Source organism: Cnephaeus nilssonii (genome assembly GCF_951640355.1).
Source record: "Cnephaeus nilssonii genome assembly, chromosome: 11".
Classification (NCBI taxonomy): Eukaryota; Metazoa; Chordata; class Mammalia; order Chiroptera; family Vespertilionidae; genus Cnephaeus; species Cnephaeus nilssonii.
This window is the reverse complement of record NC_137082.1, coordinates 32,375,826-32,397,526: the sequence shown is the minus strand read 5'-3', so window position 1 is coordinate 32,397,526 and position 21,701 is coordinate 32,375,826. Positions and strand designations below refer to the sequence as shown.

Here is a 21,701-nt window from a genome sequence, read left to right as displayed (position 1 = left end):
GTGGTACTTTGGTATTTGTGCCATCAGTTCATTAGAAAGAACCCCGGATTCAGAGCGAGGGTCTGTGCCCTGACGTTTTGCGGTCCGTTTTCTGGGGGGCTCTGGCTGGGTCATTCCCCATCTGGACCACTGCTAGCACACACTACCCCGTTTGCAGGGCCTGTGACACACCCCGAGGCTCATGCCCTATGTCTGAAGCTTTAGAAGATGCTCACTTAAAAACAGAAAGGCCTTATAAAACGAGAGGGAGGTGCTTTTATCATCCCCGCTGTCCAGAGGAGGAGACAACGCTAACTAAAAGGTTGTAATGCCATCAGGGATGGTGAGTGAAAGCAAAACCACAGAGGGGCATGAAATGAAGGCGCCTCGTGCATATACTGTCGCTTGCCTTCCCACCTCGTCCTTGGCAGCATACGCTCTTCTGCGTCTGCTCTCCGCGCGTGTAATTCATCTTGGAGCATCTTCCTGCGTCAGCAGAGATCTTGCTCATTATCGACTCCAGCCTTCTTCCTGAGAGGGAATGCCCTGAAGCCACCTGCACGGCCTGGTAAAGGCTGACACAAACAGGAGAACGTCTCCCTGTGTTAAGGGAGACATCCCTTCTCCCTTGTCTTAGAGCGTTTACTTTAGAAATCCCAGCACGCCTCACCCAGCCTACCTTCAGTGCTAGTCTTCCAGCTGCAAAACAGCCTCCCCTCATAGATATGAGTTTCTCCCCCTGTGGATAAGGACAATTAGCTAACACGCAGCCACCCCAAACCAGGTGAATTCCGGATGAACTGTGACAATTGGTGCCGTCTTGCCGTCCCGCAGATGTCATCGGTTGTATTTGCTTGTACGTAAGAGAGGGGTTCCTCTCTGCCTTTGCAGCTCATGGGTGGATTGCCTGTCATGTGCACCAGTATTACCGCTTATTCAGTAATAAGGCCGTTTTCTTTCTCTTCTACTTTTCTGGAGAGGCTTTCTGGGTTAGCGGGAGACTTTAACACGTTAAGCGCCAAGCCTGTTTTGTCTTCCTTTCCGTGTAGCCCGCGATACCCGATTTCACCGATATGCTGGCGGCACCAGTGACGGACCGGCCCAGACGGAAAGTGTAGTGTCAGTCACTGGTGACTGACATGGCGCTTAATGTGTTAAAATAAAATTTGTCTTCAGCACGTTCAAACATCTTTCTGCAGGAAGTTGGTTAAGTGAATTTGGCATCTCCACACAGTGGAACACTATGCAGTCAGGACAAAGAACACAAATGCTCTCTTCATTGTCGCTGCTGAGGCAAAGTGCAAGCTTCAGAGTAGTTCATATTTTTTTTCTGTAAAAGGACTCTATCTGTGTTTTCTCACATTGGCATAATTTCTGGAAGAGCAAATAAGGGACTAAGAAAAAGTGCTCGTGTGTGTTAAGAGGAACTGGGTGGATGGGGGAGAGAAGAGGGATGGGATTTTTTTTTTTTTTTTTGCTGAACACCATTTTATATTTTCTGATTTTTGAAACATGTGACTATGTTATCTGTTAAAAATAAATTAAAAGGAAGGGGTGGTAGCTAGCCAACTAAACAAACCACGAAGGAAAGAAACCCCAGATCCAAACATTCTCTAAGCATTTGATTCTGTTCTTTTCTGAGCTCAGTCTTGACCTTGAAGTCAACTGAACGTGAATTATATTGACACATTTTTAGGGTTCATGGTGGACTTTTTCTTGGAAGGTTGACCTTAATGTAAAAGCAGGGAATGTCTTTATTTTAAAAAACACACAGAAAGTAAGATAAAAAAAAAAACAATCAGGTAAAACAACAGTCAGGTAACTAATGCACTCCTCCTCCCTCCAGGCGGCAGCCCTGCTCCCCAGGGTCCAGCCTTGCTGAGTTGGGGGTGGGGCACTCGCTTTCAGAGGCTTGGTGTAGCCCCTCCCCCATCATCTCTCTCTGCCTCTCAGGAGGTCATGGGTCAGGAGGGATGATGGGAAGGGGTGAGAGGGGTACAATGTCCCTCCATACTGGGAATCAGGGAGCCAACATGCCGGAGATTCCACCATTAGCCGCGTCTTCTAGAAGCTCCTCTGAGGACAGCGGGGAAAGGATATGGGGCAGGGGTCATCTCTCAAGCCCTGGCCACTGTAGGTGGTGTTGATTGTCACTCTTATTATGACTGTTGGGCATCAGATCAGGAAGTGGCCCAGGCACTTTTGCCACACGCTGGTGTCTCCCTTTCATCCCTCTGTCAGGTGTATGAGGTAGGTGCTATTTAGTATAATCCCCATTTTATGGATGAGGAAATAGGCACAAAAAAATCAAGTGACTTCCCCAAGGTCGCACAGCTTGTAAGGCCCGCTCACTCTCTCAGCTGTTGCCCTTCGAACACCCTTGAGCCTGCCTCCAGCTGGGTGCTCCAAGTCAGTTCTCTCCCAAGTGTGAGGGAAGGACGCTCTGAAAGAGTGGGATTGCAAGCGCTGTGACTCAGAGCTGGGGGAGGGCTGTGCTTTGCATTGCCAGGCTCCCTGGGAGGCCTGTGGAATTAGCCACCTTAAGGAGGGGAGTTTGTGTTGATGGTTCAAGTCCTCAGGCTCTGCCTCAGAGAGCCCCCCAACACTTTCCCAGTGACCTTGGGCCCTTGCCTGGACTCCCTGGGTTCCCAGTTTTCAGTTGGCCTAGGCGGGGCACTGCAGGCTGCAGGAGTCGGCGGATGAGAAGAGCCGCCACACGTTGACCAGCGGGAACATGAGCAGAGCTCCGAGCAGCGAGCCCAGCTGCACCGCCGCCCCACACCACAAGAGGGCGCTGCGGCTACGGTCGCGCAGGATCACGCCCAGCATCACCTTGACATAGCTCAGACAGCCAATGAAAAGCACCCACGAGGCCACCTGCAGGGACAGGGTAGGAGAGATGCAGAGTGCAGGGGGCTTTGGGGCGACCCCTAGGGGCCAAAGGTGTAGGATGACCTAATAGGGCTAAGGGAACCCCATGATTTGACCCCTCCCCAAGGGCAAAGGAGAGCCCAGCGATTTTTCCCTCCCTCATGATCAAGTCAAGGGCCGGTGGGAGAAAGCCACTGCTGACATAGACAAGGTGGGAAAAGTGTGGCTTTCCTAGGAGAGGCTGAGCCACTACCTTGGACTGCCCACCTCACCTTCTCAAGTCTCCTCTCCCAAATGAGCAGCAACCCCCTCACCACCATCACCCCCACCCTGCCACCTGGGGCTCCCCAAGAGAGCAACCAGAGACTGCTCAACAGAAAGGGCTGTACCCCCTGTCTCCCAGGCCTGGCTAGGCGAGGGGCACCTGTGGGAGCAGATACTTACGATGGCGACTTCTCCAATCCAGTGGCCCTGCATGAGGGGGCAGGGGCTCATCACCGCCATAGCCATGTTGTAGGCCCCAAAGCCGGTCCCAAGTACTGTGAGGACCCCCAGGACGAGCAGAGACCTAGGGCAGAGCGGGGGAGGTGAATGGAGTCGTGAAAAGCCTGACCGATGCCTCCCCCAATCTGGGAGCCACGTGGGATGGTCAGCATCTCTAGGGTTAGAGGTTAGATCCCTGTGGAAACTTCCAGGCCACCAGGCTCCCGTGGGTCAGTGAGGCTCCTGAGGGACAAGGCTGGCCTAAGTCACCCTGAGCGTCCATGGCAGGCCCAGCATCCCAGCAGGAGAAGCAGAATGCCTCTGGGGCTACACGGACCTGGTTCCAATCTCAGTTCCACCATGTAAGCTGGAAGATTGGTCCTGGCCTCAGCTACCCGCCTATAACTGAGGTCTGCCGGGTCTGGGGGCCCTGGGGCCAGCGTGGATGCCTTCCATTCAGAGTCCAGGTCTGACATTGAGGACACCGCCCTTCCCTCACTTGAAGTCTTGCCCCTGCGGTCCTCCTAGCCCAGTGATGGCGAACCTATGACACGCGTGTCAGCACTGACACGTGTAGCCATTTCATCCTCAGCGGCCGCATGCCGAGGATGAAACATTTGCTGCTCCTGAGGATGAAACATTTGCGAAATAATGTTTTTTCCTCAAAGTGACACACTACCCGAGTTATGCTCAGTTTTTTGGCGAAGTCTGACACACCAAGCTCAAAAGGTTGCCCATCACTGCCCTAGCCTAGGTTCAGAACACCAAGGCTGCTCTGTGCGGGGTGAGAGCAGAGGGTCTGCCCCTGCCTCTGAGGCCTCTTTCTGCTCCAAGATTCTTGGATTCCGTGACTCTCAGATTCTGTATTGCTAACGTTCTGGGCGTCTCAGGTTCCACAGCTCTGCCGTCTCTGGTCCTGCTTCCCCAGAAATCTCCAGCCTCCATCCGTTTTTACGCCCCAAGGAAGACAATTCAGCTTTCTGGCAAATGGACATTTTCTGTCTTAACTCTCCTGTACTCATTCTCTCTCCTTCCGGGGCTGGGGGAGGTGGGTGTGGCAGGTGGTGGTAAGAAGGGCTGGGGAGGTGGGTGTCAGGCTAGGGGAGGTGGAGGTGGGCAGGTGGGGGTGAGAAGGGCTGGGGGAGGTGCGTGTCAGGTGGAGGTGGGCAGGACTGGGGAAGGTGGAGGTGGGCAGGGCTGGGGGAGGTGGGGGTGTGCAGGTCTGAGGCCAGTGAGGGCATGCAGGGCAGAGGGGTACATGGGAGACTGTGGGACCTAAGGTTTCCAGACCTCAAGGAGAGCTTTTCTCCCTGGTGGGTCTGAAGCCTTTGCGTTGCTTATTAGACTTTGAAATCCCAGGTGCTCTCTGGGCTTGCTCAGCCAGCATTCCATCCATCTGCCCCGCCGTTCTTCAGAACTGTGAAGCGGGGCCCGCCTTTCTCTGAGCCTCAGGGGTTCCATTCGTAAATGGGCACCTCACTTCCTGCCTGGGGCCAATGGCCGTGACGGCGGACACATTGGACCTGCCAGGCTCCGAGCTTTACAAAATCAGCTCATCTCCGGCTCCCGGCCACCCTCGGAGGTAGAACCATTATTATCCCCATTTCTCAGATAAGAATCCCTGAGGCACAGAGAGATGGGGTGACGTGTCCAATATCACACAGCTAGTAAGTGGCAGAGCTGGAATTTGAACCCAGGCCATCGGGCTCCAGAAACCATATAATTGACCTCTACACACACCGCGGACGGTTGGGGTCTGGAACTCTGGTGTTCGAAAGGAAGTGCGTCCCCACCCAGAGCTCCCCGGGGCCAGTGGGCGGCTGACCTGCTAGGCAGGAACACGGAGAGGAAGCAGGCCAGCGGGTTGGCCATGGAGCTGAGGGTGGCGGACAGGTGGTAGGCTACCGGCCCGTAGGACAGGCAGGAGTACGTCTGCACGGAGGGCAGCACGCCGTTGGTGAGCGCGTTCACAAAGGCCACCAGGCCGTAGATGAAGAGCAGGCGGGCTGGGTAGCGGGGGGCCGCCTTCTCGTCCGCAGGCTCCTGGCTCCCGCTGCTGTCCGCTGGGCCGGCGGGGCCCAGGCCCTCCTTCAGTGGCCGGATAGAGTAGAGGGTGACCTGGGAGGTGAGCAGGTCTTCTGTGGAGGTCTTACAGCGCCGGGGGTGACGCTGGAGGAGGAAGAAGGCGAGGAGGGAGCAGGCCATCATGAAGGAGAGCAGCAGGAAGAAGACCAAGGGCGAGAAGTGGGCAGGGAGGTAGCGGCTTTCCAGATGGGCCCCGGGGGGCGCTGTCCCGGTGAGGCCAGGCACAGGAGTGCTGCCATTTCCCTGGGGAAGACAAAGCAAGGGTTATCGGGTCCCTGGGTGACGCTGGGACACAGGGGAAAATCATTCATAATGATGACACACAACAAATTTGATGCATTATTATTAATTAGTGTGTGATGAATAATGTACACGTGACAACTGAAGTCATGATAATAAATGCTCATATTGACCGACTGCTGACTGGGCACCACACCTCGCATGCAACAGCCCTGTGCAGGGGGGACCATATCCCGGGATTACAAGGGACAGAGGTGTCAGAACAGATTCGTCTTACCTGAGGGTCACGGGAGTATGTGGCAAAGCCAGTCCACTTGGTTCTTTCGGACTCAGCTCTGCCTCTTCCTACTCTACAGCCCTCCAAGGCTGGCAACTACATAGATGTTCAGAGGAGGGCGGGCTGGGGACCAGCCAGTGGGAGAGCAGCCCCATCGGACTCACTCTGTGGTGATGTGGCCTGGTGTGGCCAGATAGATCTCTTTTCAAGAGCTACCTGCCCGGCCGGTGTGGCTCAGTGGTTGAGCATTGACCTTTGAACCAGGAGGTCTCAGTTTGATTCCAGGTCAGGGCACATGTCCGGGTTGTAGGCTCCATTCCCAGAGTGGGGCAGGCAGGAAGCAACTGATCAATGATTCTCTCACATCACTGATGCTTCTATCTCTCTCTCCCTCTCTCTTACTCTTACTCTCTGAAACCAATAAAAAAATATTTTTTTTTTAAAAAAAGAGCTACCAGCCCTAGCTGGTTTGGCTCAGTGGATAGAGTGTCGGCCTGTGGACTGAAGGGTCCTGGGTTCAATTCCAGTCAAGGGCACATGCCTGGGTTGCGGGCTCAATCCCCAGTGGGGGACATGCAGGAAGCAACAGATCAATTATTCTCTCTCATCATTGATGTTTCTATCTCTCTCCCCCTCTCCCTTCCTCTCTGAAATCAATAAATGTATATATATATATATATATATATATATATATATATATATATATTAAAAAAAAAAGAGCTATTCTTAGAAAATCCCCCAGGTGGATAAAGGTTGAGGTAACCCAGGGAAAGAGCAAAGAAAGGGTGTTGCTACTTTTAATTTTGGCTTTTTAACTGGATTGCTTACAGAGTCTGAACAAAACCTTTGCTGGTTAAATGAGACCCTGAACTCTCTTTGGTTCAAAAAGAGAAAGGGTAAAAAGAGAAAGGATACTTGCATCCCCAACCTGAATAGCCAATGGGTTGACAACAGCTGGTGCGGACCCCGAATCCAGAGTGGGAGAGAGGGGCACCAGGGGCCATTCTGTGTGGTAGGGCAGCCGATTCGGGAGAAGCTGGTGGGAGCCTCAGGAGGAGGGCAGGATGCCTTAGAATGGGTTCACACTGAGAGAGGTCTGTGCCTGGGAGAGTCAGGTCCTGGTAGGTCCTGGTGGGCCCTTGCTCAGGTATCCCTAGGTGACTAAGAATCTTTGTGGGGTGGCCAGAAGAAAATGTCCTACAGGGATACAGGGATGGCCTATAGGGATATCCACTACATTTGGCTCGTCTGAACACGGGTACATGAAGGCTGGTTTTCCCCAAAAGTCTGTTCAGACTCTATGGATCTCAAAGAAAAAACTAAAATTAACGTGGGAAACCACACCTCCGAGGCCAACAAGCCCATGACAGTCAGCCTCCCATTGATGCTGAGACGGCTGAGATGAGGACCCTTTGGTACTTCTAAATTAAACGTTGGTGCACCCCATTAGGAAAAGCTGGCTGCAAAACTAGGCAGAACGAATGGAAAACATATCTAATTGGTCTCTTGAAGCTTCAGAAAGAGGATTTAGATAAATGGATCCACCTGCGATGTTGGTTAGGCGTCAACCCAGTTCTTTGAGGTCTTAAAAATGGCTGTCCTTGTTTTCAAAGGGGGAAGGTCATTTGGAACTTGCCTTGTCAACGGCAGATATAAATTGTAAATGTCTCCGAAAAGAATGGGATCCAGCTGTTCTTTTATAAACTAGTGTGCCTATATAGGTATGTTGTAAAAGTGAAATAATTTTCTACCTCCGGATATTGCTAACATTAATTTAAAGGCAAGCGCTGAAATTCTCAGAAATACGGAAACCAACTCAAATGCTTCTCAAGTTCACATGATCTCAGATTAATCCTTAGTTAGTAAAATTTAGTTAAAGTCCGTTGGTTTGAGCAGAACACATATTTTTTCTTTAGTTATTGATTTTAAACATAATGTTTATACAGGGTGTCCCCCCAAAATGTACACACTTTAACAGCTGATAGCTCAGTTTTGAAAATGAAGTGTATTTTGATAAACACTGACTTTAGAATTATTCAGAGTGTGTGCATACGTTTTTTGGGGGGGTACCCTATATTTTACCTGGGTTTACAAAAATAAATTTATGTTAATAATTGAATTTGATGTCTATGAAATATGTTTCTAGAATAAAATGTCTTCATAAATTTAAGCTAAAGAATGCTAATTGCTTACTTCTTAGTTTTCATTAGAAATTGCTAAGGGTTAAAATCTTAATGTGTGTCGGGATACACCTGCAGTGTTCCAGAGGGTCCCTGGCGCACCCCAGAGGTTTGTTTCTATGTTAAACGGTGTGGGAAGTGTTGTGAAATAGACAATGAACAACCCCTGGGGTAATTGTGTGGTTAAACAATGCTGGTAAATTAAACAGCCGGGGCCAGGGGAAACCCGGGACAGCCTGGGGTTCTCTCCGGCTCCCTACCAATGGGTGTTTAACTCAGAAGCCAATTGTCCCCATGTTCAGAGTCTCATTTAATTGGTCTGGCTGTGGGGGGCCCCAGTAGTGAGTTTCAGTAGCTCTCCCAGGTCATCTAAAGTGTAGCCAGGTCAAGGGCACGGGGCCACCCAACATTTCGGAAATCCGAGCCCGCCGCACGGCCTTGCCGTGACCGTGTGCGGAGCGCCGCGCCGTGGGGTCCGTACCTGTGGGATGTCGATCTTCCTCATGGTGCTGGGGCTTGAGGTGTTGTAAGGTGTCTCGGTGACGTTGACGCAGGTGGTAAGACCCGAGCCCTGGGCAAGAGCCACCAGGGCAGGCAGGAGGCCGCTGAGTCCTTCACCCACAAAGTAGGTGGTGAGGTAGTGGGTGGACAGCTGGCTCATGAAGGGCAGGAAGGTGACGGAGGAGGTGCAGTCCACCAGGGCCAGGAAGAAGGTGAGGACCATGAAGGTGATGCTGTGGTGGCTGCCCTGCACCCAGGAGGTGACATTCCAGAGGAAGGCAAAGAGGGTGCAGACAACGGTGCCCACACCCAGCACGGCGAAGATGACGGGCACCTCGGACATGTAGCCAGGCCGGAAGTGATGGAGCAGGGTGAAGAGGAGGGGCCCGATGTTGGCCAGCTGGATGATCACCGTGAGGTAGGAGGGCAGGTACCAGCCTTCGGGCAGCTCCGTCACCAGCAGGGGCAGCTCCACCCAGATCCCGTTGATGGCCACCCAGGAGCCCATCCCGAAGGTGCAGACAAGCAGGTGTATCAGGAGGGCCATGGTGATATCGGTCCGGGCCAGAGGCTGCCACCGCCCAGAGCAGCCGGCAGCAGGGCCTACAGAGCAAAAGACCAGGTGAGCAATGTCAGGTTCACTATCGAGCTCAGGGTGGGGAACATCCTGCCCACAGGCTGCATAAGGCCCGAGAAATCATTGGGTCTGGCCCTGCCAAGGCATTCGGGGTGAGTTCATTAAATGTTTGACCACATATAGCAGGCTGATTTTTAAGTTGATAATTTTGTAGAATGATGTTATACGTATCCAAATGGCCCTTGGCAGAAAAAAGGGTCCCATCCCTGGTAGCAAAAGACTGGGCTTTGGGCCCACAGTTTTCTCATATTTTTCCCTTCATGAACAAGTGGGCTGTGTGTGTGTGTGTTTTAAGCAGGAAACATGAACAAATTCCTTTATAACTAACCTTCCAGTAGAAAAGACTTTTTAACCATGACTTGTAAAGCCTGAGATCACCAAAGAAAAGTTTGATACTTTCAACTGCGTAAATATCAAAACAGAAAAGCAAACAAACAAAAAACACACACAACAAAAGCCATGCCCAGGTAGCTCAGTTGGCTGGAGTGTCATCCCACACACCGCACACCGAAAGGTTGTGGTTAGGTTCCCCATCAGGGCACGTACTTAGCTTGCAGGTTTGATCCCTGGTCACAGAGCTCTTCCTCTCTCTAAAGTCAGTAAAAACATACCCTCAGGTGAGGATTAAAACAACCACAAAACACTCCCTTCGAAAAATGCACCAGCAAGATCAAGAGACAGATGACACCCTGAGGGGAAGTATTTGCAATGTAGATCACAGACAAAAGGCTCATCTTCCTAATACATAAAGAGTTTTTAGAAAATTAAGAACAAAAAGACCCAATAGCGAGGTGGGAAAAGGATATGAAAAGTTCAGAGAAAAAGTACAAGTAAGTCTTAAACACATGAAAAGATGATCACCTTCATTCATGGGAAATGTCACTTAACCATGACTCCAAGGTGCCATTTCTCACCATGAGATTGTCCCAAAGGTTGCCTGCCCTGGACAAAACCATGCATGCATGAGGTTCCTACTTCCCGTGGCCTTGCTGGTAACAGCAAAATATAGAAAATGACCCAAATGCCTGTCAGTAAGGGAGGGGCTAAAAAAAAAAAGGAATGTCTGAGTTGGAATGCTCCACACCGGTAAAAGGAATGAGGAATGCGGGAGCCCTCCCGGGCTGACAGGGACAGGTCTCAAGGTTATGTTGATAAGACAACAAAATCGAGGTAGGTAGACAGTGTGCTGCCTTTTGGATTCAGGAAACATGGAGGAAGGTATGTTCTCTTGTATTTGCACAAAGCCGCTCTTGAAGAACACACAGGAACTCCTGGGGTGTTGGTGGCGCCTATACAAAAAGATTTCTACCCCTGGCCGGGTGGCTCAGTTACTCGGAACATCGTCCTGTACATCAAAAGGTTTCGGGTTCGATTGCCAGTTGGGCACATACTTAAGTTGTGGGTTCTATCCCTGGTCGGGGTGCATGAGGGAGGCAACGGATGGGTTTCTCTCTCACATCGATGTTTCTCTCTCCCTTCCTCTCTCTCTCAAATCAATAAACATATTCTCGGCTGAGAATTAAAAAAAAAAAGATTTGCAGACCTTTTTATATAGTGTTGACTATATAAACAAGTAAACATGTAAACATACTATTACAAAGAAGGTTACTTAACATAAAATTCCAACCTGGCATTTTCTTGTGACAATATAGAACTCCCTAGCTGGACAGGCCCGCAGAGACCACCTAACTCCGACCCTTCGGAGGACCGTTCTGTCACCTGCTTACCACTGTCCTGTGAGCCGTGTCACACCGCCTGCGCCCTTATGCTCTTTGATCTCCCCCTCAGTATAAGCAAAGATAGAGGAGAGGCCAGAAGCGAGACTCTGGAGCCAGCTGCCTGGGCTTGAACCCAGCTCTGCCACTCACTGGGGTGACGTTGGGCACGGGACTGCCTCTCGGGACCTCTTTGTCCCCCTCTGTAAATAGAGGACGATGACAGCATCCACGAGACCCTGGTATGTTAGTGAGCTGCTGTTGTCCCGATGGTGCCTGCCACGCGGTAAGCACTAGCTGAGGGTCAGCTGTTATCACTGTGGTGAAATGCCAGGTTTGGGGACATCGGCATTGTTTTCTAATTCACATGAAAAATGGACACGTGGCTATTCAAATTTAAAAAGGGAAGATAATGCCCCACGAGGAGCCACATGCAATCGCCAGCGGTACATGCACCACCCTGGAGGAGAGAAATGCCAGTCCATTGGGCCAGTCCCCTCCTTTTACAGATGGGAAACGGCGGGTCTGCAGGGAGGGAGGGATTCTCCTGAGACGGAGGGAGGTGAGGTGGGATTTGGAGCCAGTCCCCTGCAGCACCTGTCCCTGCCCCCCATGACCCTGTGGTGACCCCTGGTCCTTTGGTTCTACGCAGTTCACACTGTCAGTCTTTAACTCCCGGTCTCTGTTCTTCTAGAACATGCAGGAGTCTCTCTCTCTCTCTCTCTCAATGAAAACATAACCTCGGGTGAGGATTAAAGAGAGAGAGAGAGAGAGAGAGAGAGAGAGAGAGAGAGAGAGAGGTGAGAAACAGAGATCGGCTGCCTCCCATAGGCTCCCCAACGGGGGATGGACTTGAAACTAGGTATGTGCCCTGACCCGGAATCGGGATTGAACCTGAAACCTTTTGTTGCCCGGGACAACGCCCAACCAACTGAGCCTCCAGGCCAGGGTGCGGGTGTCTCTGTGGCCTGCCTCACTCAGGGAAGTCTTGACACCACAGCAAGGTTTCCACACCCAGAACTGACTCTCAGGGTCCCTCCGCCTTCCTCCTTCCTCCACGGAGGAGACCCAACCCACCCTCCCTGACTCGCCTCTCCTCCGCCCAGGGAAGCTGCAGCAGAATGCAGTCTGACTGCTTTCAACCCGATCCACCCGACCCGACCCGCCGCCTCCTGTCCGGGCCTTCGCTAAGCCACCTAAGCTCTGTCTCTCACCTGTGAGGCTGGCCTAACAGCCCAGCACAGCCTGGCTCTGGGGCACCAAGGGGGCCATGGAGAAGAGCAGCTCCAGGCCATGGCCGCCTGCCTGGCTGCTCCCCGTGGCCTGTGCTGTGCTCCGAGCCTGGAGCTTTCCGCAGGGCCCGGTCCCCAGGAGGACCCCGTCCCAGGATGCCCAGCGCTGGGCCCAGGCGCCCTTCGCGTCAGGGTTTCTGGGGTGGACACATCCAGGCACATTTCCGGGGAGACGGAAGGCCTCGGAGGGCAGAGGGCTGCTTTGGGATCTGGCTCTGAAGGCGGAAGAGCTTTGGTCACTTGGCCATAACCAGACAGCAGCCGTGTTCCTTTGGTTTGCTGCCTGTTATAAACCGTTAGTTCCTGAAACCCGCAAGTTGGGGAGTGGCATACAAAACTCAAGATTTCTGGGTTCCTGGAGTGGTGTGTCAAATCTCACAATAAAAATTGGGATGGGGATGAGGTGTATTTTATGTCTTCAGTCTTAATTTTTTCATTTCCCTAGTAGTTCATTTATACTGTAAAAGTAAAAATTCAAGAGTTTGCAACAGATTGGAAATAAAGACTAGAGCTTGCCACGGGGGAATACAAGATGTCTGGTTTGTTGAGAATATTCTGGAAGACCACACCAGGTCTACATGCCCACTGGCAACCATCACTCTTGGCCCTCTTTCACTTAGGGTACTTGCCCGGGCCTCAACTGGCCCCATAGGCACTGGGACCCCTTATTTCTGAGCCCCCAGGATCCCTCACTAGCTGGGGGCAAACTGGGGGCTGGAGTCCAGTCTTGGGCCTCTCTCTCAGTCCCAGACTCCAGGCACTGCCTCCCGCCACCTTACTGCTCTCTCCTGCAGTAAAATTCGGAGCCAGATGCCTCGGTTCAAGCCCCAGCTTCAACCCTTCCAAGCTGAGCAAAGGACAGCCTCCTGTGCCTGACACCTCTTCTGCAAAATGGGGAGGCTCCCAGTACCGGCAGCAGAACTGTAATGACCGTGAACTTGCAAAATGTTAGAATAGTGCCGGACACAGAGTACGTGCTCAATAAAACACGGGCTGTTCCGACGACTATTTTTCCTATTTCAGCAGATATATGAACCGTACTTGAAAGCATGCAACTACCTGGAACACACTTTTGGATACAACACAAGTAATTCCTGGTGGCAAGATTTTGTCATCACGTCCTCTTAACCAGTCGATAAGGGATGACTCAGCACCTCCTTTGTGGTCAGAGCTCCGAGAGATGAAAACAGAAAAGCCACAGGGGATTTCCCCAGAGAAAGGTATGAGGAAGAGGTGTGTGGGCAGCGGGACTCAAGTGCAACCACAGGCGAAAGCGCTGCTGGGACTAAATGGTGGTGGTGGGTAGGGTGTGTGTGTGTGTGTGTGTGTGTGGCGGGGGCAGAGTGTCTCACCCTACCTTGGCCAAGGCAGGTAACTCAATGGCTGCAAACTGGGGGCAGGTCTTCCTGGAGGAAGGGTGGAGCGGAGGAGGGAGGGGATCTCTTTCAAAGACCAAGAGCTCTGGGATGTGAGGGCAATCTGGCTGCGACACCTGCCACCCCATTGATCTCCAAGGCTGACTCGGCTGGTCTGGCTGGTGTGGCGGGTGTCCCCACCCCCCCTCACCGTCCCTGTGCGTCCCCCCCCCGCCCCGGAAGCTGCAGGGTCTGGGTCAAAGAGGACAGCCTTCCCTGATAGAGGAGGGGGCCATTCTCTGGTCCTGGATATACGAGTAGCTGCGCCCCCCCTTCTGGAACCTCCAAACAAGCTCTCAAAGCCAGGAGCTCTGCTGCGGCGTCTCAGCTCCCCACTGTGCTGCCCAAGACCCAGAAACAGGCGCGGCCGCCCTCTCCGCCTGAGACCAGACTGGTGTAAAGCGGCAGAATCCCACGGGAAAAAGCTGCCCTGTGCCAACTCTGGCAGAGCTCTGATGGCCGTTTGTGAAACACTACGGAAGGAAGAAACAGGTGGAGCAAGTGTGATATTCCAAGAAGCTCATTAGCCATTCTTTCCTTCTTCCTTAGTGGTCCCCGAGACCAGGGTTTTGGTTGGGCAAACAGCCACCGAGCTAAAGGACTACATTTCCCAGCCTCCCTGGTCGCTAGGCATGGCCCTCTGATGAAGCCCGGACCAGGAGGTGGTAAGGGACTGGAGAACTCTCCTTAGAGATAAGGGAGTGTGCAGTTCTCTTCCTCTATCCTGCGGTCTGGAACTCGGATGCGACGCCAGAACTCCAGCAGCCACGCTGCCCCATGGGGGATGGTGTGGGGCCGGATGGAGACTAGACCTCCCCTGGACCCCGAGGCCCAGAGCCACCACACCAGCCCCGCTCTGCCTGCCACTGGATTATTTTGCTTATTTAACGTTGTTTAAGCTGTCAATAAGCTTCTATTTTGTTTTGACACTCTTATTTTATATACAGCAAAACACTGCCTAAGTGTACAGAGAGAGATACTCACGGTTGTATATTGACCAATTATAGTAACCAAGATTTATGAGTATACGTATCTCCTTTACTACTAATGCCCCAACTAAGAAACTCAGGTCCTGCCCCAACTAGGAGTTGATAAAAATGAAAATCAAACAAAATTAGTGACTGAGAGACATCTTACAGAGGCCCCAAAAGATTAGGAGTAAACTTGGGGCAAAGGTCTGTCCCAGCCGCGACGGCAGAAGGTGCTGGATGTAGAGTGATCAATGCTACGCCTGATAAACAGGAATAAGTAAACAATTAAAGGGGGCGAATGCACAGAAGCCGGTTACCTTTATCACCTCAGAAGCTATTAAACTAGTGAGAGAGTTCAGCAAGGAGGCCGGTTACACATTTACGAAGCTGTAGTTTTCCCGCATAGAACCACCTCCAGAAAGCAGGACTTGCTACGGAGTCGTCATTTGGGAAAAGCAAATAAAGCTGGGTTTCCTTCTTACGTAACCCCCGCACCCTCCAAAAGAAATCCATTGCAGAGGGACCAAATATTTTTTAAATTAAACAGAAAATTCGGTGGTCCCGTTAGGTTCTAATGAGCTGAGAAATCCCTGCCGCCTAGCGACGTCATAGCGCAACATGCTCCTCATGTGTTTGTGGCGATGCCGGTGTAAATAAAGCAAGCGCGCGGCCAGCCCAATAAGAGTACAGCTCACACAAGCGTGTGCAGTGCGTAATCCTTGATAATGACAATCAACGGCTGTTGCTGGCTTATGCATTTACTGTACTATACTTCGTATTATTGTGGCATGTACTCTTTCCACTCATTAAAACAAAAGCTTTCTGTAAGACAGTATGCCACGTTACGTCGGCAGCGGCCTCACACATCTCCTTTCCCACATCTCTCGATTGCATCACCTTCTCTTGTACGTGAATTAGTCTAGTGAGGTTTTGTACAGTGACACGCTGAGCAGGCTTGTAGCCCAGGTGTGTAGGTTCTATATACCCTCTAGGGTTGAGTAACAACAACAACATCGCCTAAGGACACCTCTCAGAATGTCCCTGCTGTTAAGTGGCACATGACTGTAATAAAAATGCCCAGAGAACATCATATAGATAGCAGATATTGCCGAGGACCTGGGGCAGAAATGAGCCTGGGCTAGTATGGCTGGAGTAGTGAGTGGGCGTGGTGGGAAGACAGGGGCAGGCAGGAAGGTCAGGAGCCTGGATTTAATTTCTGGGCAATAGGTCCCCTGCACTGAGAGCCCGAATCCCCACGCCCCACAGCGCTGAGTTCTCTGGATTCTGACCGAGGCCCTGGCACAGCTGTGTGATCTGGCTCTTTGAGTCTCTGTTTCCTTATCTGGAAACCCATCCCCTTTGTGGTTCCCCGGCCTCGGCCCACTCGCGGCCAGCCACACCAAGTGCCACGTGCTTTGGACAGAGAGACACAGCCGTCGGAGACGAGGAGAGGGGCAACGTCAAGGACAGTGGGCGAGGGACCTGCCTGGGGAGAGGCCCGGTCGCTTTCAGAGAACTAAGGAGCCGCTCAGCATGACTAATCCTCGGAGTACATTGAATGACTCTCTCTGTTTTCTGTGTTTTAGATACAGGGACCTTCCAGCTCTGGTTCACTCACTTAACCAGTATTTACCGGGTCCTTGCTGTGTGATAGACAACATCTCTGCTCCCAGGGAAGTGTGAGAAGCAGCCCCTAAGCAAAGCAACAGAAACGTCAAGCAAGGCAGCCTCCGGTAAGGGCGGTGGAGGACGGGGAAGCTGGGAGGAGTGGGCGATGGTGGAGCTGGCTGCAATCACAGTGGAGTTGTCCGAGGGAACAGGAAGGAGAGGTGGGAGGGGGCCATGTGAGGGGAAAGAGTAGTCTAAGGGGCGGGAATAGTAAGTGCCAAGGCCCTGCGGTGGGGCCTCGCCCGCCACGTCCCAGAAGCAGGTCTTGGTGTTGGAAGAAGAGCCAGAAGCTGCAGCGGTGTAAATGGAGATGGGCCTTGTAGGCGGGAGTTTGGGTGTTTTCTCTGAGCCAGAATCCTCACTGCGAGGCAGAGGTGGGACCAGCTCACTGTAATTTAGTTGAAGAAAAAAAAAAAAAAATATATATATATATATATATATATTTTTTTTTTTCATTGACTTCAGAGAGGAAGGGAGAGGGAGAGAGAGAGATAGAAACGTCAATGATGAGAATCTTTGATCAGCTGCCTCCTGCACACTCCACACTGGGGATCAAGCCCAAAAACCTGGGCCTGTGCCCTGACCGGGAATCAAACCAATACCTCCTGGTGCATAGGTGATGTCCAACCACTGAGCCACACCAGCCGGGCTCTAATTTAGTTTTTAACAGAATGTGGGGGCCAGGGTGGAGGTACAGGTGAAACCTATTAACCTGTTAGGAAGCTGGTGTAGTGATTCAGGTAAAAAAAGATAATATAGTAACAATAACAGTCATAGCAACTACAACAATAGTTTATTGGCTGCTTATTTTCAATAGTTTATTGGCTGCTTATTTTGCCAGGCCCGGTGCTAAGCACTTTATACACATGATCCATCAAATCCTCTCAGCACTCCTAAGGCAAGCATTGTGATGATCGCCATTTTATAGAAGAGGAAACTGAGGCACAGAGAGGGAAAGTGATTTACCTGAGGTCCCCCAGCCGGTCATTTGGGAGCTGAGATTTGAGGCCAGGCAGGTCTGAATGTGGACTCAGCCCTCTTAGCCAGCCTGGGGTGAGGGCGTGATGAAGGCTGCAGGGACCAAGCCTAACAGGATCCCTCTTCACTAACTCCAGCACGTGGGCTGGGAAGGTGGAAGCCCTGGAGAACCTTCTGCCGTTGTGGGAGACCAGAAACCTGAGGCTGTGCTTTGAATGAGACACGCAAAGGCACTCCCATAAAAGGTGGGCAAATAGAGGAGCCCGGAGAGCCCCAGGCAGGAGGTCTGCTTTGCATTCTTGCATCAAAAGCCCAAGGGAGGAAGGGCTTGGGAGGAGTTCCTGCCGAGGGCTAGGGCGCCTTCAGTGTGTGCCTGGCCACTCCTCCCCCCGAGGCAGGAAGGGTCCTGTCTGACCTTGACCTTCAGAGCCCAAGCAGCCCCCTCCCTGGATTCTTTCCTGCTCTCGGCTTTATTCCTCCACAGTGTGATGGCGCATCAGCTGTTACCAGGGTGTATCTGTGTCTATCTGTTGAGTGATGGTCTCTCCCACATGGAGTGTCATCTCCAGGAGAGCAGAGCCCTGTCCTCTCCCCCAGTGTCCAGGTGGCATTCTGGACTGCCCGTGCCCGGGCCACAACCGAGCCTGCCTTCACCATGTGAGCTGAGTTGGCCAGGGTGGCCCCGGGCAGTGCCAGGGTCTGAGTCAATGTTGTCTCAGGTGTCAAGCTGCTGGAGAAGTTGGTCCAGAGCCTTCGGCGAGTCCTGCAGCTCCCTCCCCCACTCAGGGCCTGCCGAGACCCCCCCCCCCCCCCCCCCCCACACACACACACTCCTACAATAAGGGTGGAGGGGAGGATGTCTGGGCAGGAACAGGGTGACTCTGAGTCAACAGAACAGGGAGATTGAGAGCATCAAAACCAAAAACCTAGAGGGAGAGATGGAGAAAGAGAGAGACTGAGACACAGAGAGACAAGAAGAACCAAAAGTAGAAGCGGAAATGGGCAGAAGGAGACAGGGATGTAGGCTGGGCAAAGAGAGGAGCTGGAGTGAGGAGGAGAGGGAGGCAGAGAGCAGCTGGGTGTGCTGGGTGCCCGGCCTGGTGCCGCCGCCCAGCTGCTCACAGCTCACACCTGCTTGTATCAAGAGGCCTTCTCCACCTCTCCTGGCCCGAGTTCCCCAGGGCCTCAGCCAACTCCGTGTTCCCACCTCACAGATGTGGGGAAACCGAGGCCCAGAGAGGGGGCGGTGCTTGCCCACATCCTGTCCAGCCCCCAACCCCATCTCAAGTCATCCAGGCCTGTGCTTACTGCTGTGTGTCCTCAGGCCAGCTGCTCACCCTCTCTGGGCTAAAGTTTCACCAGAGGCTCTGAGGATGCCCAGGCTTGTTGGGCTTGGGTGTCAGGGAGGAAGCAAGGAGATAACAGGAGCCCAGGCTGCCAGCTGGGGCTGTGAGTTCCTGCCCTCCGTGTCCTCTCTCCCAGGGCCTGGAAGGGCTTCAGGCCTCCCACAGGCCTGGCCGTGGCTGGGTTCCCCTCCCCTCAGTGCCTGTCCCAACCCCCAGTCCTGGTGCCAGGCTGGGGAGGCTCCAGTTCCAGCCCGCAGGAGCCAGCGTCTAGAGGTCCCATGAGCTGCAGCGGGGCAGAGGTCATGGGGACCCAGGGTTTGGTCAGTAGAGAAGGAGGCCCTTCTCTCCTTTCCTCCTTCCCCTCCCACCTGGCAGGCTGAAACTAGGGGAAAGGCCATGAGCCACCTTCTGTCCCGACGAGGGCCCCTCCTCCACCCTGTGCCGGGTACCCCCTACCAGCCACCGGCCCCTGGTACCTGCGGCTGTGCCCTCACAGGCCTGAGCTGCCCAGCTCTGCTCCTCTTCCTGCAGATCTAGTTCTCCAGCGGCTCTGCCTGGGAGGGCGGGAGGCGGCTTGCTTAGTATTAACCTGTCCCCGCCCCTGAAGTCGGGGGGAGTGGCCGGGACTCCCAGAGCCTCGAAGAGCCTACTGTGTGCCTGGAATCTCCCAGCTAGGCGGCAAGTCCAGATATCATAGGGACAGGAGCAATTAAGGGCTGACCTGACCCAGCGCTTACTGACATTCCGACGTCCTGAGGGCTGATCTCCAGAAGGCAAAGGACCTGCCCAGGTCGCTGGCTCTGGCCCCACCCCACGGCTACTGTATCCAGGGAGCAGAAACTCCTGGCGCTTCAGCGAGTCTCTGGGAAAGGGGGGTAATAATAGTGCCCTCCGCATAGGGCAGAAATCCTGGCAGCCAGAATTTGCTGAGTGAGCTGACTGCGACACTCTGAGGGGGACAGAGACCCAGGTCTGGGAAGGGCCGGACCTAGACATGCTCCTAGGCACAGCTTGATAGGCACTTCACTTCACCACCACCTTTTGGGGAGATACTGTAAATGTCCCCCTTTTATAGATGAGGAAACAGAAGCCCAAAGGAGTCCAGAGCCCTGGCAGAGTTGTCCCTATGCCCAGCGACCAATATTACTCGGACAAACTGGAACAGTTCCTATCCGATTAACCCTGTCAATCATCCTAGGCCGTAGGTAGGTGCTGCTTTACAGATGGGGAAACTGAGACTGAAAGCGGTTAAGCGACTTGCTCAAGGCGCTAAAGCCAGTAGGTGGTCAGGATTCAAACCCACACCCACATGAACAGCACAGAGCCTGGCACTCAGCCAATGCTCATTGAATGTTGATTTGTACCAATAATTCTGGCTCACTTTTCGCATCCTTCTCTGAGACATGCATTTACTTACCAAGCGATCCTTCTCCCAGATGTAGGCTGGGGATGAGCGGCGAGCAGGCCCTGGACCCCTCTCTCAGCAGGCGAAGGCTCAGGAGGTATTGGTAGCAGACGCTCTGGGTCACGGGCGCACAAGAACTTGCTGCTAGGGAGCCTGAAAGGCTTGGCCTCCACCAGGAATGAGGCAGCCCCGGGCCCCGGGCCCTCCTCCCGGAGAGGCGCCCACCCCTCCCACAGGAAGTTCTCCCTTGGGTGGGACCCACGCCCTGCTGATACGGCCTCACTCTGGCAACCCCCCCGGGTGCTTCTTGTGTTATTTTTAATCTAAACTTGTATCTTTATTACCGGCGTACAAAGACTCCTCTGTTGCTTATCAAGTCAAGAAAAATACCCATGCCTCCCATTTCTGCCCTCTCCCAGCTGGACCAATGAGCCTTGACCACTTTATCACTTGTCTTCCTTGAGTGTAGCCTTTGCAGCTATGGCCAGAACTGCTTGCCATTCAATGATTCCCTCTCATCATTGCTGTTTCTATCTCTCCCTCCCCCTTCCTCTCTGAAATCAATAAAAACATATTGAAAGAAAGAAAGAAAGAAAAAAAGGAAGAAAGAGAGAGAGAAAGAAAGAAAGAAAGGAAGAAAGGAAGGAAGGAAGGAAGGAAGGAAGGAAGGAAGGAAGGAAGGAAGGAAGGAAGGAAGGCCGAAACCGGTTTGGCTCAATGGATAGAGCGTCGGTCTGCGGACTGAAGGGTCCCAGGTTCGATTCCGGTCAAGGGCATGTACATTGGTTGCGGGCACATCCCCCGTGGGGGGTGTGCAGGAGGCAGCTGGTCGATGTTTCTCTCTCATCGATGTTTCTAGCTCTCTGTCCCTCTCCCTTCCTCTCTGTAAAAAATCAATAAAATATATTTAAAAAAAAAAAGAAAGTAAGAAAGAGGAGGTTGAGGAGACCTGGAGTGGGCAGGTTGGTGAGTGGGGAGAGCCAGTAGAGACACTCTGAGGGGGACAGAGACCCAGGTCTGGGAAGGGCCGGACCTAGACATGCTCCATTATCCCAATGCACCCGAATGAATTTAGCTCGCTTCCTTGCTGGGTGCATCAAATTTGCCGTCAAGAACAATGTCGTGGCCAGCGTGGCTCAGTGGTTGAGCATCGACCTATGAACCAGGAGGCCATGGTTCGATTCCCGGTCAGGGCACATGCCCAGGTTGCGGGCTCAATCCCCAGTTGGGGGGTGGGAGGGGGCGTGCAGGAGGCAGCCTATCGATGATACTCTCTCATCATTGATGTTTCTATCTCTCTCTCCCTCTCCCTTCCTCTCTAAAATCAATAAAAATATATTTTAAAATAATAAAAAAAAAGAACAATGTTGCAACAAACACGCTGGCAATCTGGTTTCTTTTTTCTTTTTTTTGGCCCACGTGGCAGAATACTATAGACTCAAGTCCCAGCAGCAAACTACAACACACTTGAGAGGGACCACCCAGTTGCCCTCCAAAGGCTCCGCACCAGCACCGGAGTTTCCCACAAACCACTTCCCCGAGCACTCTCGAACAGGTAGATGCTTCTGGCAGGTCACGAGTGCACTTGCATTCCACCGGGCGAGTTTCTAGAGATGAGCTCATCTGTGGCCACGCCCCCAGGACAGGCACAGGTAGGT

At 52.7% G+C, this 21,701-nt stretch overlaps 1 protein-coding gene across 2 annotated transcripts; it reads right to left on the bottom strand.

The window, feature by feature from the left end:
- Positions 1 to 1,709: 1,709 nt before the first annotated feature.
- SLC52A3 (solute carrier family 52 member 3) lies at positions 1,710 to 20,209 on the bottom strand. 2 transcript variants are annotated; one of them, XM_079783374.1, is made up of 5 exons: positions 20,056 to 20,209; positions 8,597 to 9,219; positions 5,159 to 5,661; positions 3,295 to 3,418; positions 1,710 to 2,856 (listed from the first exon to the last, which is right to left on the bottom strand). In XM_079783374.1, the coding sequence occupies exons 2-5, from the start codon at positions 9,161 to 9,163 to the stop codon at positions 2,644 to 2,646; spliced, it is 1,407 nt and encodes a 468-aa protein (XP_079639500.1). In that variant the 5' UTR covers positions 9,164 to 9,219; positions 20,056 to 20,209; the 3' UTR covers positions 1,710 to 2,643. The 2 variants fall into 2 exon arrangements, with proteins under 2 accessions (XP_079639500.1, XP_079639499.1); XM_079783373.1 differs by lacking the exon at positions 20,056 to 20,209 and adding an exon at positions 19,115 to 19,262.
- Positions 20,210 to 21,701: the final 1,492 nt, after the last annotated feature.